Source organism: Rhinopithecus bieti, unplaced genomic scaffold (assembly GCF_001698545.2).
Source record: "Rhinopithecus bieti isolate Rb0 unplaced genomic scaffold, ASM169854v2 scaffold_68671, whole genome shotgun sequence".
NCBI classification, from domain to species: Eukaryota; Metazoa; Chordata; class Mammalia; order Primates; family Cercopithecidae; genus Rhinopithecus; species Rhinopithecus bieti.
Window position 1 is genome coordinate 1,424,452 of NW_016827678.1, and position 17,417 is coordinate 1,441,868.

General features: G+C 38.2%; 1 protein-coding gene across 1 annotated transcript in view; it reads right to left on the reverse strand.

Annotated features, from left to right (window-relative positions):
- Nucleotides 1-12,592, reverse strand: part of RASSF6 (Ras association domain family member 6) — a 50,559-nt gene extending 37,967 nt beyond the window's left edge. Inside the window, 2 exon segments of the mRNA XM_017864068.1 lie at nt 3,670-3,768; nt 12,426-12,592. Of these exon segments, the coding sequence (XP_017719557.1) occupies nt 3,670-3,768; nt 12,426-12,487 (161 nt within the window). The 5' untranslated portion in view covers nt 12,488-12,592.
- Nucleotides 12,593-17,417: the final 4,825 nt, after the last annotated feature.

The window sequence follows — 17,417 nt, forward strand, 5'->3', positions numbered from 1 at the left end:
CCTCTCCCCTCCTCTCTCCTTCCCTCCCCTCGTCTCCTCCTCCTCCTTGTCCATGGTATGCTCTCTTAGGGAATACGGTATAGAAAATTCGCACATCCAGAAATTCAAATAAATTCCATATGTGTAATGTATTTCTGGAGTCTGAATTTTGACTTCATTCGACTTTCTATGAGAACATTTTTAGTATATCTTGGGCAGATAAATGATCTCATTATTTTTAAACCTCCTTAATTGATAAAATAGGTAACGACAAAGTAGATCAATTTTACTAGGAATAACCGATTATTGAGTCATATTGATATACTCAATGACTGTTGACAATATATGCTTATTGAAAAATATCAGATATAAAAAAATACTTAATGAATGTCCTTCTTTCACATATCTTGTGATGACGTTATTGACCTTTTTGTGACAAAATAACAGATGTGATACCCAGTTTCTCATAATAATTGCTTTTCATTTCACTGGATCATCAAACATGAATAATGTGAATTTTTAAAAACAATCCCCATGTGGAAAAAAATTCTAATTTTTAAAATAGATGCTTCCAAACATGCAGTTAAAATCCTCTATCTCTGGCTTATTTTAAAATTCTAGCTTTCTATACAAATATGTCAGAACAGGCTCTCTTATACTTTAATTAAAGACAGGTATTTAGCCTTCTTCAGGAGAAGATGCTCTCCCCTTAGATACTTACCTTCAGGACTCACAGGGGCACTCAGTGTTTGCTCCTATTCCTTTGATCAGGAGAAGACCCTGTACATGAAACCTGGGCAAACATTGCCTTCTGGCTCTATTGGTCAGGTAGGAGGCAGCCTCTGGAACACTGGCTCTTTGTGTTTAATTTGTGCTTAGAAGTGCAGGTGGCTGGTTCCTTTGTTTCAACAAAGGTTGCTGGCCAACATGCTTGGAAAAAGAAACTGTTTGGAATAATGCACTTTCTGCTAAAATTTATTACATCATGCTAATTAAACTTATTTACTAAGGACAGGAATGTACATGTACCTTTTGAGCTGCCATTAGAAGAGGCATAGACTGCAAAATTTATGTTAGGTTCCTAAGTAGCAGAAAAAGTCTAATAGGTTCTGAGAGTGAAATGTGATCTGCATTCTAAAACTGGATTTAATCTTCCACATTAATTTTTTTTTAAATACATGGTTAGCATTTATTCACCTCTAAAAGTGCCCAGATTTCAGCCTATGACCTAAAGTGAAAATACTTTGAAAGTAACCATAAAAGCTTTATTTTATTTTATTTTTTCCACCCAGCTCACTATGTGAAGCAGTGTGCAGTGACAACTCTGGGCAATAAAACAGCAACTGGAAGCTTCGTCATTCCAGCACAAAGCTAACTAACCTATGCTAATACCCTTTGAACAGGGAAGTTTCTAAACTCAGAATTCTCATCCAGTAGTGGGATAAAAACGTTATGTTGCCTACAGTGCTATTATTAATATCAGGACCTCTTATTTTACTGATCATATGTAATCCTCATGAAATTTGCTGAAGCCAAAATTCTGATTATGAAGATTCTGTTTTATTATTAATTTCCATTCTTTTCATGTAGTTCTGTGCAGGAAAATAAAAATACCTCAATAAATTGTTAATTTTTGTCTTGTTCACCACAACAATGCCTAGTATAGAGAGGGAGCTAAAACACTACTTGCCAAGTGAATAAATGAGTAGGTGTGTTTGCCAGATTTGTGGTATGCTGGATATCACAGTTGGTCAGTGGCATTGTTATAATTTCTGGTGACAGCCTGGCAGAGATTTCCCCCAGCTCCAGGAATTTTGTTTATGTTAGGAGGTCAAAAGTTCTCCGAACTTTAATCCTTTCCTACTGTGAGCATTTGTTCTCAGACTTCAGTATGCATCAGAATCACATGATTCGTTCTGGGGTGAAGCCCAGGGTCTATACTGTGAGCAGGCATCTGATTCAGAAGCAGGTGGTCCATGGACCTCATTTTTAAGAAATGCTTCTTATTCCATCTCAAATGTAATGTGTCCGGGACTGAATTCTGGATCCTCAACTGCAAACCTGCTCCTCCTGTAGCTCCTGCTTCTCCTCATGATTTCACAAAATGTTAACTCCATTTTTCTAGATCAAAATTTTTAGAATGATCCTTGGTTATTCTCTTTCTCTCATACCCCATGTCTAACCCTTCTGGAAATAATCCTATTGTGTTGGTCTTCAAAATATATACAGAATCTGACCATTGTTTTCTGCCTCTACTGCTGCCACCTTGGTTCAAGCCACCTTCATCTCCACCCTGGACTGTCAGCTCCTTGGTAACTTCTCTGTTTCCACTCTTGTCCCCTCTACTGTGTTCTTAACACAGCAGCCACACTGATATTGTCACTCATGTGCTCAATATCCTTCCACAGCTTCTCATCTTATTTAGTGGGAAATACCAAGCCTCATGATGGCCTATCAAACCCTACATGTTCTGCGCCCATTTGGCCTCATCTTCTCCTGCTGTCTTTCTACTTCCATTTCCCCACACTGTCCTCCCTGACCCTTACAAATACGCATCTGTCTTTGGGCTGCGGAGTTGCCATTCCCCTTGCCTGGAATACCTGTGAAATCTGCATGGCTTGCTTTCTCCCTTTCTGCAGGCTTTTCCTCCAATGCTTCCTCCTCACTGAGGAAGGACATGCAATCAGAACCATTTCCGCTCTCTATCTCCAGCACTCTTTACTCCATTTCCTCAGCATTTATCTTACATATTGACTGTATCCCAACTTTATGATGTAACCCCATGAAAGTAAGGATTTTGTTTGGTTCATTACTGAATGCTCGGGTCTGAAAAAATATCTGTTCACATTGAGCAGTCAATAAGTGTTTGAGGAATAAGTCAGTGGATCCTTTATCCTTTGCATCATGTCTTTTTCCCACTGCTTATAGCTCATCCTTATCGTCCAGCTGTGGCTTTATTTCTGTATTTGATCATATTTGTTTCCTTCACTTTTCTACTGCCCAGCCCTGCATCATTCACTTCCCCTTCTCTCTATCATTTATTTGGCTTTATTCTTTTTTCCATCCCCCATAAGATTTGGGTCATGTTTCAGTACCACTTGGTTTTGCATGATTTCATTTCCCCTCAGCCCCCAGCCTCTGCTACAGCTTGGCCAGTTTCAGTTTTCATCTTTACTCTTATAGCTTTTAAGCCCCTACTCTATTGTTCCCAAAGCAATGTGAGATATGGTTTGCTGGGTATAAGAAAAGTTGTGGATGTCGGCCATATATTGCATAATCTAATGTCAAGAGGGAACCAGTAGAAATAAAGTGTCATGAAGAGCAAGGGAGGGAGAGGTTAGGACAGGGCATAATGTTTTTGGCCCTGGGGTTAATTCCTTAGAACTATCATTTAGGAGAAGCCTTAGATCTTTCACCTGATGCTGCTCTTCAGTATTATCCCAACTATTAAAACAGTAATGTCACTTTTAATAAAATAAAACCACTGTTAAATAAAATATTAGTGATTGTTCCATGAGAGAATAAATTTGGGAGTCTTTAGGAACATACTTTTTCAACTTCTTATCTAGTATCTCTACTGAGGATTCATGTTATTAATCTTGTTGATCATACATCATGCTTAGAAAACTTTGGTATATTCCACAAATGACTGGTGAGTAAGATAATGTATAATATAAGGTGTGTGGTTACCTGGTTATGAATGTCCTCTCATTAATGAAGATCCAAGAGGGGTACTGATGAACCATCATAGTCATCTTTTCCTCTTTTTTGAGATGGTCTGAGGGTATCCTAAACATGAGAACAATATTAATGATTTGTTCCTATAATGCATTCATAAATTAGTATCTGATTTAAGTTGAGTATTTTGTTGTGTCTCTAGAGTATAAGAATGTTTTAGAAAGTTTTGAGTAGTATGTCATATATAAGCAAAATACAGAAAATGTATTATGTAAATGAAAAACTACAGAAACAGTAACTCAAGACAAGGATGGACTGAACAATTTGGTAAGTCTGTTTTAGACATATTTCTAGCAAAATAAATATGACTCTATTGATTTATGTAATTCTGTATAAGGGATCATATTCCTTCTTTTGCACTAACTCACCCAAACTGGCTGAACCTTGCCCCAGTCAGCAGAACACAACTGCAATTCTAGGCAGCTAAAATCAAGCTCTGACTTGAAGAGTTGATTAGATATGATGTAATTCAAGTCTCCTTCCGGCTCTGGAAACTGTGGTCAGATGTTAATAATCTCCTCCTTTATATGTTCATATGAATGGCATTAGGGTGTGACCAGAGATGTAAAGTATAATCTTTTCTGATCATTCTATTTTGCAAAAATTGAATATTCGGTTGTCATGGCTCCAAGCCTATAAGATTTTAGGGGTATAACCAGAATAAAAGATGGACAAGAGAGCGTTCAGTTTTCTTTTTTTTTAAAAAATGGTGTGTGTGTGGGGTGGTGGATTTCCTCCTTTTCCTTTCACATCAGGTTATTTGGGTTGGGTAAGATGAATAAAATTAGGAATTTTATGCCCTAACTCTTCAGAATACCAGGAAAAAAAAAAAAACAGGAAAGCTATTCTTCTCTTCTCATAAAATCTCTGATGCATCTTTTTCCTTACAGCATGTTGTTGAACTCATTAGGTCCTTTGTTACAGTTTTCAGGATGAATGCTTGGCTGGAGTCTCATTTTAGGCTTTTACGATTCTGATCATCCCATCACCTATTTGGTCACAAACCATCCTGATATCTTACTTAATAAATACAACCCAAGTCCCTTAACCTGGCTTTCAGGCTTTCTTCAATTCCACCCAAACCTACCTTTCCAAGCTCCAAATTGAAACATTTCTTCAACACCAGGCCTTGTAATCTAACGAAATTTCATGTCATTGAGTCTCTTCTCACCAATTCCCCTGGCAGCAGAGGGCCCTCCTCACTGCAGCTCCAGATATCTGGTCCCTTTTAGTCCCCAGTGGGACATCTTTAAGTCTCCCCGTGACCTTTGAATCCACACTGTTGTCATCACTCTGCTTTCTACCTGTATTGTCATTATTGATTTATACCTTACTTTCTTTTCTATTGCTATCTTCTTGCTCAAAGAATGGTGCTTCTCTAGTTGGAAATGGCATACTCTGATAGCACATCATTGGCAGGTCTCATGCAGGACACCTGAAGGACTCATGCCAGAGAGACAGAAGCTTAGTCTCCAGGCAAAGTAATTCTATATGTCAGAAGCCACATGGGCATTTTATGCTGCCTTGGGGACACAGACACAACATGCTCCATGAGCCCAATGAATCCCAGTTACTCATTCACAGGATTTGGTCTGGGCAATTTGGTTATACAGGTTACACAGGTTACTCCAGCTTCTAAAACTTCAGTTTTGCCCCTGGATTTTGTCATTCTAATAACCCACCAAAAGGGTTTTTAATGTCCCCTAATGAGATCCCCCAGTGATGACCCTGGGGCCCAAACACTTCCTTCTTCCTCCTGGACCCAGATTATTCATCATATATTCCTTTAATTTAGCCCTACCTCCACTTCTCCACCCATGTTCCAAGAGCCTATACCTTGCCAGAGTTCACTTCTCTCCTCATTGCTTCACTTCTTAGCAGCATTTGACAAGATTGATTTTCCTACCTTTTACAACATTTTCCTCTTGACGCTTTTGAGACAAACCATGAAAAACAAATCACCTTGCTCTATTTTCCTGCTATCTCACAGGCCTCAACACTAGTCTCCTTTGCTGACTCCTCCTTTACATGATCACTAAATACTGGCTTGTTTGAGTGTCCATTCTCAGCCATCCTTTCTTGTCTATCTATACATTCTTTCAGGTAATCTAATCCGTCTCCAGCCCATAATCTCTGCTGAGCTCCAGGCGCATGTCACCACCTACCTAATCTCTACTTAGATGGGTACCAGGCATCTCAATATCTACACGACTGAAACAGAACCACTGACTTTCTCCCACGCTCTAGAATTTCCTCCTCCACAATTCTTTCCCATCTAGGCATCAAAACTAATATTTAGTCTCATTTTTTTCCTCTTTCACAATAAGCTGAATTCAATCCAAAAGTAAGTCCTATTCAATGTACCACTAACATAATCCAAATTCGAAAGCTTTGATTTCCACTACTACTACCCTAAGCCAAGTCACCATAATCTTTTCCCTGGATTATTGTGTCAGTCTACTAAAGGGCCTCCTTCTGCTGCAGTCTGAATGTTTGTATCCCCACAAAACTTACAAGTTGAAACTTAATCACCAATGCAATAGTATTAACAGGTGAGGATTTTGGGAGGTGATTAGGTCATGATAGTGAGGATCATGAACGTGATTAGTACCCTTATAAAAGAGACCTCAGAAGCTGCCTGGACCCTTTCACCATGTCAGAGCGTAGAAAGAAGGCCATCTAAGAACCAGACAGCTTGCTCCCCTCACCAGACACTGGGGTTATTTGGAACTGAAGAACCACTGATAGCAGCTTCTTATAATCAAATCATTGCAGTGGCTTTCCAACTGGCTCACTCTTTATTTGCATTCATAAGAAATATCAAAGATATCATTAAAGAGGGCAAATAATTGCAATGTAGTTACAGTGACAAACTTGTGATCTATGCTGAAGTAACTCACAGCCACCTTCAGAAGACTTCAGAAGATGTGATGAAAGGATTTCCAAGGCTCTTACATTATTCTCAGACTTTAGGAAGGAAGACAGTTGAATATAATTTAATGTAAGAAAGTAAAAACAGGATAAAATTTTCATTCATAGGCAGCATATAATATTTGAGTAGGAAATAATATTGTTCTTGTCTGATCTAAAAATTGGGTAAATAAAATATTCAAACGGTTTAAATATCTGAAAGGTAAGAATATGATTTGGTAAAACTCTTATTGTTAGTATTAACAGTGAAGTGAAATACAAAAGTTAGCCAGGTGTGGTGGCACACACTTGCAATCCCAGCTACTTGGGAGGCTGAGGCCCGAGAACTGCTTAAACCTGGGAGACGGAGGTTGCAGTGAGCCAAGATTGCATCATTGCACTCCAGCCTGGGCGATAGAGTGAGACTCTGTCTCAAAAAAAAAAAAAAAAAAAAAGAAAAGAAAAAATAAAGAACAAACCGAACAAACCAAACAATGAAGCAAGGCATAGATCTATGAATTCAAATAGTTTTTCATGCTCATCTTCCCATTCCCATTCACCATGATGCATAGCAAATTAAAACCTGCTACGGCCCTTGTGAAAATCTTCTAAATTATAAAGGCTTGGTAGATATAAGCATCTGAGCAAGTTTTCTCAAAGACTTAAGAGGAGAATAACAGAGAAGTCATGAATAGCAAAGAGGAAGAGAATTTATGAAGAAAGAAGAAATTACAGGTCTAAAAGCCTGGAGGACTTACTTGGGATGTTCAGCTATTTTGGTAAAACATAATAAACTAAAACTTGAGGAGGAAGATGGTTGTTACAAATCTATGTAGGCCCTGGAGCCAAAGATTATTGACTTAGATTGTGTGTACAATAAGATCATTATTTAATGAGTTTGGTTATTTACTTTTTCATTGTGTCCAGAAACAACGAAGCTGGAGAGACAGGGAATTAGATAGGTCAGCAATTAAGTCCTGGAGAAATGAACAGCACTAGAAGTCCTAGGAGAGGTAGAATTGGTCTGAGCAGGCCAAAGAGATCTGGAGCCTGAGGAGGCAGTGTTGGGCAGCATCAGCCTTCCAGCAACGCTGGAACGTGGTTCACCTCCCCTGGCTCTGCATTCCTGCCTAGAGGTGGGCTTGCCTGGGCTTACCAGTTGCCTTGTGACCAGAATGAGGCCAGAGGACAGGAAGTGAACTCTAGCACAAGTTAAATCAAATGGGTCAGTCATTTAAAGCAACTTCCTGTCATCCAAGCATGAGTTAATTAAATGGTTACATGTCTAAAAGTGGAAAATTTGGTTCATTCATTTGTAAATTCAACAAGTATTTCGTGAGTTCCTTCTCTGCACTTGCTACCATGCTAGGCACAGAAAGTATAGCGTGTATCTATATCTATAGCCTCTTATTTTTGAGGCCACAAGGTGCACAAAGTGTCACAATGTTCATGATTTTACAAAGAACTTATATACATATATGTATGTATATATCTACATATATATCTACATATATATGTATATACACACACATATATATGTAAATATATACAGGTGCTAACTTCCCTGTATTTCCCAGCCAAAGACAATTTCTCTTGCTTCTGAAATTTCACAGGAACTTTTCTGTAGCTTTCTAATTACTTATTGCTTTCTCTCTCTAACCATATTTTATTTTACTTAATTTGACTACTAGGTCCTTTAGAACACAATTATTGCTATTTCATTTCTGTGTCTTCTTACTAAAGTGAGTGAATATATGCAGGCATATAGATAAAACGTACACAAAATATTGAATACATCCAACATACAGAGAAGTACGTTATAATATTAACGGCAAAATTAAGAGCTAAGACATTATGTGTGATAATTATTTCTTTTTTTAATTTTGTATGTACTTTCTAAATCATATACAAGGAATATATGTTACATCTCTCTCACCCGCGTCCCCAGTAAAAGCTACTTAAAAAAAGAACAGAAAGTATCGCACTAGACTAGCAAGTGTGTATTTCAATTATGAGATAAGACTATATTAAGGGCTGTACACATGGAGAGTCTTTTTAATAAAATATTGTTTCAGCTTGAAGAAGCAATCATGAAGTTGTTTTCCCAAAGTTATGACTTGGAAACTTGGAGTAGAGAAGAGCAGAGTTATATGCAATTACATCACTTCAAGAAAATGAGACAAAACAACTATAATTCCATCCAGTATCTAGATCTCTAAGAAAAGGAGAAGAGTTAACAGAGTGATGGTTTCTGGGAAGCATTTGGCTCCATATTTTTTCTTAAAATGTGCTTTATTTGCAGAGACAGTAAAAGTCAAGAGTTGGCATATACAAACTATCACTTGATTAAGTTATATTATTGCAGTCAGCAATTGTTGGTTTTGAGATAGAAATAATGTATTATAATCATTTAATCTAAGAGAGGACTAAGCAGAATATGAATCAAACACACTTCTATGTGAGCATGCCACTGCCCTCAGTTCAAGTGGAATCTAATTGGAAATGCCAAACCTTTACTCTTCTATTGTATATTTACATGGTACCAATGTCATGAATTTTATTCTGCTCAAGGTGCCCTCAGGGAGATAAAGAAAGCAGGAACAGTCAGAGAAGCAAATTTGTATTAATGCACTTAAGACATCTTGCCACCACTGGGTCTGGGAGGAGCTGCTCAGTCTGCCAACAGCATCTTCTGGAATTACTGGTGTGGTGGAGCTCAAGGATTTTCTGCTTCACCTGAGCTTCCCAGTAGAAATTCTTAGGTTGACTTCACAAAGATCACGACTCATTTTTCCTGTTTGTCTGTTGGCTGCAAAAGAATCGACACTCTCTCTTCTTAAGCTCCTTTCCTAGGCTCTGGGTAATGATGAAGTTTTCCTTTAAGATAACACCCTTATTACTTAAATAGGAGACACTTCATGTTCAACTCCTAAAAGCAGTGGTATTAGTTAAGTTTGGTTGTTGAGATTATGTTATGAAAGCGATGAAAACACTATAACTGATGATAATTTTAAAGACACAAATTAATTTTTGCAACAGAACAACTCTCTAACTTTAGTGTAAAGGGAAAATATTCAGAATTCCTTTCTCAGAGGTTGTATTTTCAAATGGCCTATACTTGAATATTTTAAAAATCTAAGCTTTTATATGAAGTCCATGTATCTCTAGTAACTGTGAATTCTCCACCCACGTTGTTATCAATGAATCTATATAAGCAAATGGACTGTTGGCATTGGGTTTCTATTTCAGTTAAAAGTATAAGATGTTTCTTTTTTAGGAAATTAAAAGAAGAATCAGGTGTAGAACTTTTAATTACATGCTTAAAAGACTGTTACATACATATTACACTATTTTGAATATAACTGAAAAGGTTAATTTTTTCTTAATCATTGCGGGGTCTCTCTCTGTCACTCTTTTCTCTCTTTCTCTCTCTCTCTCTCTGATTGAACAAAATATTTAATAGTTTATAATAAAATGTTATACAGGTGAGAAATAGTAGAATAAATGTAAACTCAATACAATATTCTAATGTATAGATATAAAGTTTACATCTATCTATCTATCTATCTATCTATCTATCTATCTATCTATCCATCCAGATTTTAACTAGGAAGACTTACATCCAGTTATGGTTAAATAGATTAATTTCAAATGAATTTCAAATATAGTTAAATAAATTTATCTCAATTGGCGCTACTATTCTTTATTTAGACATGTGCCTATTAACAAATATAAAGGCAAATAACATGGTTTAAGGATGTATAACAATATGTAAATTCAGCATAAAAGTATATTTCCTCTTTGGAAAGTGTTTAGTGAATATTGGAGCCCTAACTTATTCTAATTCAATTTGATTCCTTTATAAGTTTTTAGCTAAACCATACTAAACACAATCAGACCCCAGAGGGCAGTAACATGTAAACTTCAGTTAGGTTGGCTCTAGAATTCTATCCACAATTCTCCAGTCAATATCTAATTATAAATACACAGAAGAATTTCAACTCTGCAATTTGAAAAAAGAATCCATTAGAACACTGATGATATTAAGTTAGGGTATACTGCAAACTCTTTGTTTTACTTAAGAAAATAACAAGATAAAAATGACATCAATGGAAATTACTAGTCATAGATACTAAGTTGGTCCCCTCAAGAAAATTAGCAACATTAATAACTAACAACATTGACAAAAGTGCTGTTTAAGTAAAACCTCATAAAATAAAGCTACTTTCCTGTAATTTAAGCTTAAGAGGTAGAGACTGACAAATACAAGTATTATTCTTTCATGTCTCTTGTCCATCACCACAAATTAAAAACATCACTTCAATACAAACAATTCAATATGTGCTGAAATATAAAGACATGGATTATATGATCTAAATTGATGAAAGTTATTCAAAAGCAGTCTCCTTTATAAAACCCAAATGGGATGAATTCCACAATATGAGATTGTGTGTAACTCTCTTACTCTAAAATTCTGTTTTCTTTTTAGGAACAACAGATTAATATAAACGTGAGTTTTTCAAAAGAAAAGTGATTGAGTAGCAAATATATCTGAATTTGTCACCACATACTCTATCTGAAAAATGGAAAGAAGCCAGGTCATTTCGTTCCTGCCCAGAGATATGATCCTAGCACACCTGTCACCTGCTTGCCTGTCTTGGACCCACTCTCTGGGAACCAGTTCAATTCCAGCATCCTAATACACACTGTCTGGTCTCCCTAGTTCAGCTTGCCCTCCCTAACAATGGCCCCTTTGGCAGAGCAGCTTATTCTTAATGCTAACAGGAGGTACCACTTACAGAACACTTGCTGAGTGTTCAGTTCCCATCAAAGAAAGCCCTGTGGGGCATATCCTTTGATCATGCTTGTTTTATAGACAAACTTTTGGGGCTTAGGTTAAGAAACTTTCGAAGGGGCAAACTAATAAAGTGGCAAAGCCAAGCTTTGAACCTATCACTCTCCTGCTTCAGAATTCATATCCTTAACTCATGGACTCCCATTTAATTATTTGTTTATTCTTTCATTGTTTGGTGAAAGCGTATATTAAAAATTCTATTTTTTTTTTTTTGTGGGGTGGGGATCATGCTTTCTGTCACTTTGCAGAAACAAATAAAAGTTTAGCTGAACCCTCAGTTAAGATCTTTCCAGTGTGATGATTCAACACCATATTCTAACTATAAGGATACTCAGAGGAAGGAGGATGCCATCCAGAAGTCTAGCATCTTTGTAAGGCACGATTTTTGCTAGGTAAAATGGCTCATTTTAAGGCATTTTAAGGATTTTTGCTAGGTAAAATGGCTCATTTAATGGCATTTTAAGGCATCTTTGTAAGGCATGATTTTTGCCAGGTAAATGGCTCATTGAACTAAAGGGAGGAGGGGTCCTGTGGTCACATTTACCTCCAAGCCCTTCTCTGCACCCTTTTCCTTCCTTCCTTCCCCTCTCTCCCTCCCACCCTGCAAGCTTACCTTGGTTAGGAAAGCATATTCTGAGAAAATCAAAAGGAAAAGTGATGTGCGCGATTCAGGCCGCTATGACACACACACACTTAACTTTGCAGCCTATGGATTCTGCTTTCTAATAACTTGCCCTCAACCTGACCCCAGCGAGTGGATTAGAAAGTTCTTTCCCCTACCCCCATTTTCACCTGTTATTCACACTGTGAGCAGGAGGAGCCTTTTCACCCTCGCTGTTGGGCTGAACTTGCTCCGCGGTTTGTTCTTGGCTGGGTCAGGAACTCTGGTAGAGGGAAACAAGTGCCCTGTCTCTGCCAGGCTGGGACTTCGCGAGTCACTCACCTGTAGGGGAGGTCCGAGGTCCGCGCGGGCTCAGGGGCGGCGCGTGTCTCCTCCCAGAGCATGGCTCGGCCGGGAGCGTGCAGTGCCCCCCACGCGATCAGCGATCCTAGAGCCCAAGGAGCTGTTAATTATTTCTTCTTTTCGCCACAGCAGGGAAGTGTAAGAAACCTGAGCCACTCCCTGTGCCTCAGTGCATGTTGGGAGTGTTTACTTTCTTTCTTAGGAACAGCTGATAGGTACAATCCTTTGCTCTCTGCCACACTTCTTGAGAAATGAATGGACATTCTAGTTAACGCTTTAACCACGGGATTTGACTGATGCTAATCTCTATTCTCCAGTCCACCCAGAATGTAGGTAATTGGTCTGTGAGAAATGACACCAACCAACACTGAACGCCATTATTCATGTCTTTCTTTTTAAGATTTTTCTTTTCCAATTTGAGATTTGTTAATTTTCTTTCCTTGTTCTAACACATTTTCCTGCTAGCACTTTTTTTCACCCAGAGCAGCGTTTCACGCTTCAGGGTGCAACAGGACCACGTATGTATTCTGCTAAACCCAGGTACCATCACCTGTGAGACTCTGATTTAGTAGGCCATGGATACGCTTTTATATAAGCTCCACAGAAGGAACTGGTAGACATCAAATTTGAAAATGAACATAATGAAACAAAACAGAGGAAATAAATGATAATTTAGTCATTATCTATTGAATTGGATTTGGGGGCTTTGTTTTTTGCCAGTACCTCCAATTTCAAAAGGACACCAAAAAGTCATAGAAACTGTTAAATAACAGATGCTGCGGAAATATGAAGTACATTTATACACACTCACACCCACACACACATACACACATCTTTAAGGATCATTGTTATTTTACTGGTTTCCTATGTAAAGCAACTATTCATAATTTTTTAAACATAATAGGTTATTTTACAAGTGTAAACCTGAAATTCAATCTGATTCCTACAAACAGTTCAGCAGGCAGAGTTAATTTCTGGTATCGTTCGTGTTCAAATGTCAGACAAAGAGAATGACTCTAGATGTTCAGGTTGCATGTTTGTCATAGCACTTTAAGTAGGATCCTAAATGTTCAAAAGGTGAGACAGGCCAGGTGCAGTGACTCACGCCTCTAATTCCAACACTTTGGGAGACCAAGGCTGGTGGATCACTTGAGCCCAGAAATTCAAGACCAGCCTGGACAACATGGCAAAACCCTGTCTCTACAAAAAAATCCAAAAAAAAAAATTAGCCCAGCATGATGGGGTATGCCTATAGTCCCAGCTACTCAGGAGACTGAGCTGGAAGGATCACTTGAGCCTGGGAAGTCGAGGCTGCAGAGAGCCAAGATTGCACCTCCGCGCGGACCACAAGCAAGACCCGACTCAAAAACAAAAGAAAACGGCCGGGCATTGGCAGCGTGGCTCAAGCTGTCCCTTAATCCAGCATTTGGCGAGCCGAGGTGGTCCGAGGTCAGGAAGTCGAAGACCCTCCTGGCAACACGGTGAAACCCCGTCTATACTAAAAATCAAAAACTAGCCGGGCATGGTGGCGGGAGCCGTAGTCCCAAGCCACTCGGAGGCTGAGGCAGGGAATGGGGGAAACCCAGGAGGCGGAGCTTGCAGTGAGCGAGATCGGCCACTGCACTCCAGCCGTGGTACACAGCGAGACTCCGTCTCAAAAAAAAAAAAAAAAAGAAGCAAGAAAGAAAAAGGAGAAGAAAAAAAATCAGGCAGTTTATTTATTCAACCTATGGTGTGTGGAGACCAGGAACTATCAAATTTATCATTCTTTGAGCAAATGGTTTTATTGGATCACAATCAAAGATTTTACAGTCTTATGTTAGGACAAGTGTAACTTAGTATTACTTGTAGGTATTAATTTGATCGTCATGTTGGCTCCATAACTCTCTGATATGTGCCTGCTGGTATGGACTGACCTTTGAATGATGACTAGCAGGACCTGGAGTGGTTACACCTCTAGGTTCCAAGATATCTTGCTCAAATCCATGCTCCACCTCCATTGTCTGCACTTGAAGTGGGTCGTTTGCTTATTGTCAGTATCATGGCAACATTCTTTTGCATCTTTTATCTGCAAGCATTGGATTTGGGGGCTTTGTCTTTTGCCAATACTTCCAATTTTTTTTTTTTTTTTTTTTTTTTTGAGAGGGAGTCTAGCTCTGTTGCCCAGGCTAGAGCGCAGTGGCCAGATCTCAGCTCACTGCAAGCTCTGCCTCCCGGGTTTACGCCATTCTCCTGCCTCAGCCTCCTGAGCAGCCTCCCACCCGCCACCTCACCCGGCTAGTTTTTTTTTTTTTTTGCATTTTTTAGTAGAGACGGGGGGGTTTCACCGTGTTAGCCAGGATGGTCTCGATCTCCTGACCTTGTGATCCGCCCGACTCGGCCTCCCAAAGTGCTGGGATTACAGGCTTGAGCCACCGCGCCCGGCGATACCTCCAATTTCAAAAGGACACCAAAAAGGCTGAGAAACTGTTAAATGGCAGATGCTGTGGAAACTTTTATTCTGATGTCTGCTTTTCAACTGGTTTTCTTTCTGAAACTTTTATTCTGATTACTGCTTTCCAACAGGTTTTCTTTACTTAGAGGCTTAGTGACTTCTTTTGCTTTTTAGTGTTTTATTTGTTTGTAAATATGTAATTTTTATTTGATAATATAAAAGTATATAATTGCACAAGTGCAATGTGGAAAATCTGAAAAACACAGAAATGTAGAGGACAAAAATCACCTATAATTCCATCTCTCAAGTATAATCATTATAAACAATTTGTTGAATGTCTTTATTGACTTATTTTCCCTGTAGATGTTTATCACAATGCTATTACATTCGGTTGTTGGTTTTTAGCCTGCTTTCATCACATTTTAACTGGCTGCTCTGTATTGCACCAAATGAAAGTACCGATACTTATTTCATCATTATGATAAACTTATATTGCTATAAACAACACTGCAGTGAATGATTACACATGACTCCACGCAAGCTTGACTATACCTTTTAGATACATTTCAAAAATTGAAGTTGCCAGATGTAAGGCAATGTGCATTTTGAAGAATTTCCCTCCTTAAAATAATCGTCAGTTTTACACTCCCAGGGCAGCTAACATGGGTTATTATACTTCTTTTAAACATTCATCAATTTGAAAGGTAAAAAAATCCCTGTCTTATTTTAAATATATATGTTATCATACCTGCAAGTTTGGGCTCTTTGGACTTCGCACTTTTGCTTTATTGTTTATTGGATTCTTTGCTCATCTTTTTTCTTATTGTCTTGTAAGTTCTCTTTATATATTAAACATATCAACTCTTCATCATATATGCTGTGACTATATTTTCAAGGTGATTTGTTTACCTTTTAGTCTTGTCTATGGTATTTTTGACATACAAAAGTTTAAAATTTAGATAGTTGAATCTATTATTTTCTTTATCAGTTACATTACAGCTTTATAAAATCTTTCCCATCCTTAGAGTATATAAAATGTACATATATTGTTTCTTCTAGTTTTCTAAGATTTAGATATTATTTATGAAATTGAATATTTCAGCCCATCTAGACTTTATTATATTAAACACCATGAAATTTAGATCTAACTTAATTTTTCTAAGTTATTAGTTTGTTAACTGAGTCATGTTTATTAAATAACTGCAGATTATAAAATTTATGAAGGTAAGAACCATGTCTGTCTTATCCTCTATTTTAACCACTAAGCTTAGCACAGTGACTGGCAGACCCATGGTTGCTCAGATTAAATGTTTAACTAGCAGTCTTGATTTCTTTCTTTCCCTCTTTCCATGCCCAGTAAATTAGCAAGTCCTGATGTTGTATCTCCACTGCTACCACCTTATATCAGGCCAGCATCATCTCTTGCTTGGATACCACAAATGACCTCCGAACTGGGCTTTATGCCTGCACTCTTATCCTACTACAGTCCATTCTCCACCTGTAGCTAGCGTAATCTTTTATAAGCAATATCCAGACTACAATACCACTTCTGCTTTTCTTGATTTAAAGGCTTTCTAGTGGTTGCACTGTATATCTGGAATAAAATCTACATCTGAACTGCTTACCATGCCCTACAATGCCCCACACGACTGGTTCATCCCTGCTTCTTTGACCTTTTTGATTTTCTGCTTCCTTGGTACTAACTTTAAACTTGCTGCCCTGGTTAATTTTTATTTCTGGAACAGACTAAACTTCTTCCTGTCTCGCTGCCTCTGTATTTGACATTGATTCAGTTAAGAAAACTCTGCCCTGGTCATAGGTAGTTTCTTTTCATTACTATGTCTTTTTCCTCAAACATTATCTCCTTAGAAAGGCTTCCTATGACCACTCTATTCGAAGAAGGCTTCCAATCTTTCTGTATTATAGCACCCTGTTTTATTGTATTTGTGGCAATTATCATTAGCTAATTGTGTTTTATTGTTTGGGGTTACCTCTTTATTTTATGCCTCCTGTCATTAAAATATAAACTCTAAGAGATCAGGAACCTTGACTTGTAGGTTCACTTCTCTATGCTCAGTGTCTAGAACAGTGTGTGGTCCCCTGAGGATCAAGAAACACTGGATCATGAAAAAATAGTAACAATAAATAAGCGTTGAGTAAATATAGATCACACTGTTTCTTGATTTGAAATGACACTTTAATCAAACACTGAGGGCATACATATTTTTTGCCTTACACTCCATTTCATATCTGAAGCTGTACTTAAAGAATGTGTGCTAACGTGCAGGTTTGTTACATATGTATACTTGTGCCATGTTGGTGTGCTGCACCCATCAACTCGTCTGCACCCATCAATTCGTCATTTATATCAGGTATAACTCCCAATGCAATCCCTCCCCCCTCCCCCCTCCCCATGATAGGCCCCGGTGTGTGATGTTCCCCTTCCCGAGTCCAAGTGATCTCATTGTTCAGTTCCCACCTATGAGTGAGAACATGCGGTGTTTGGTTTTCTGTTCTTGTGATAGTTTGCTAAGATA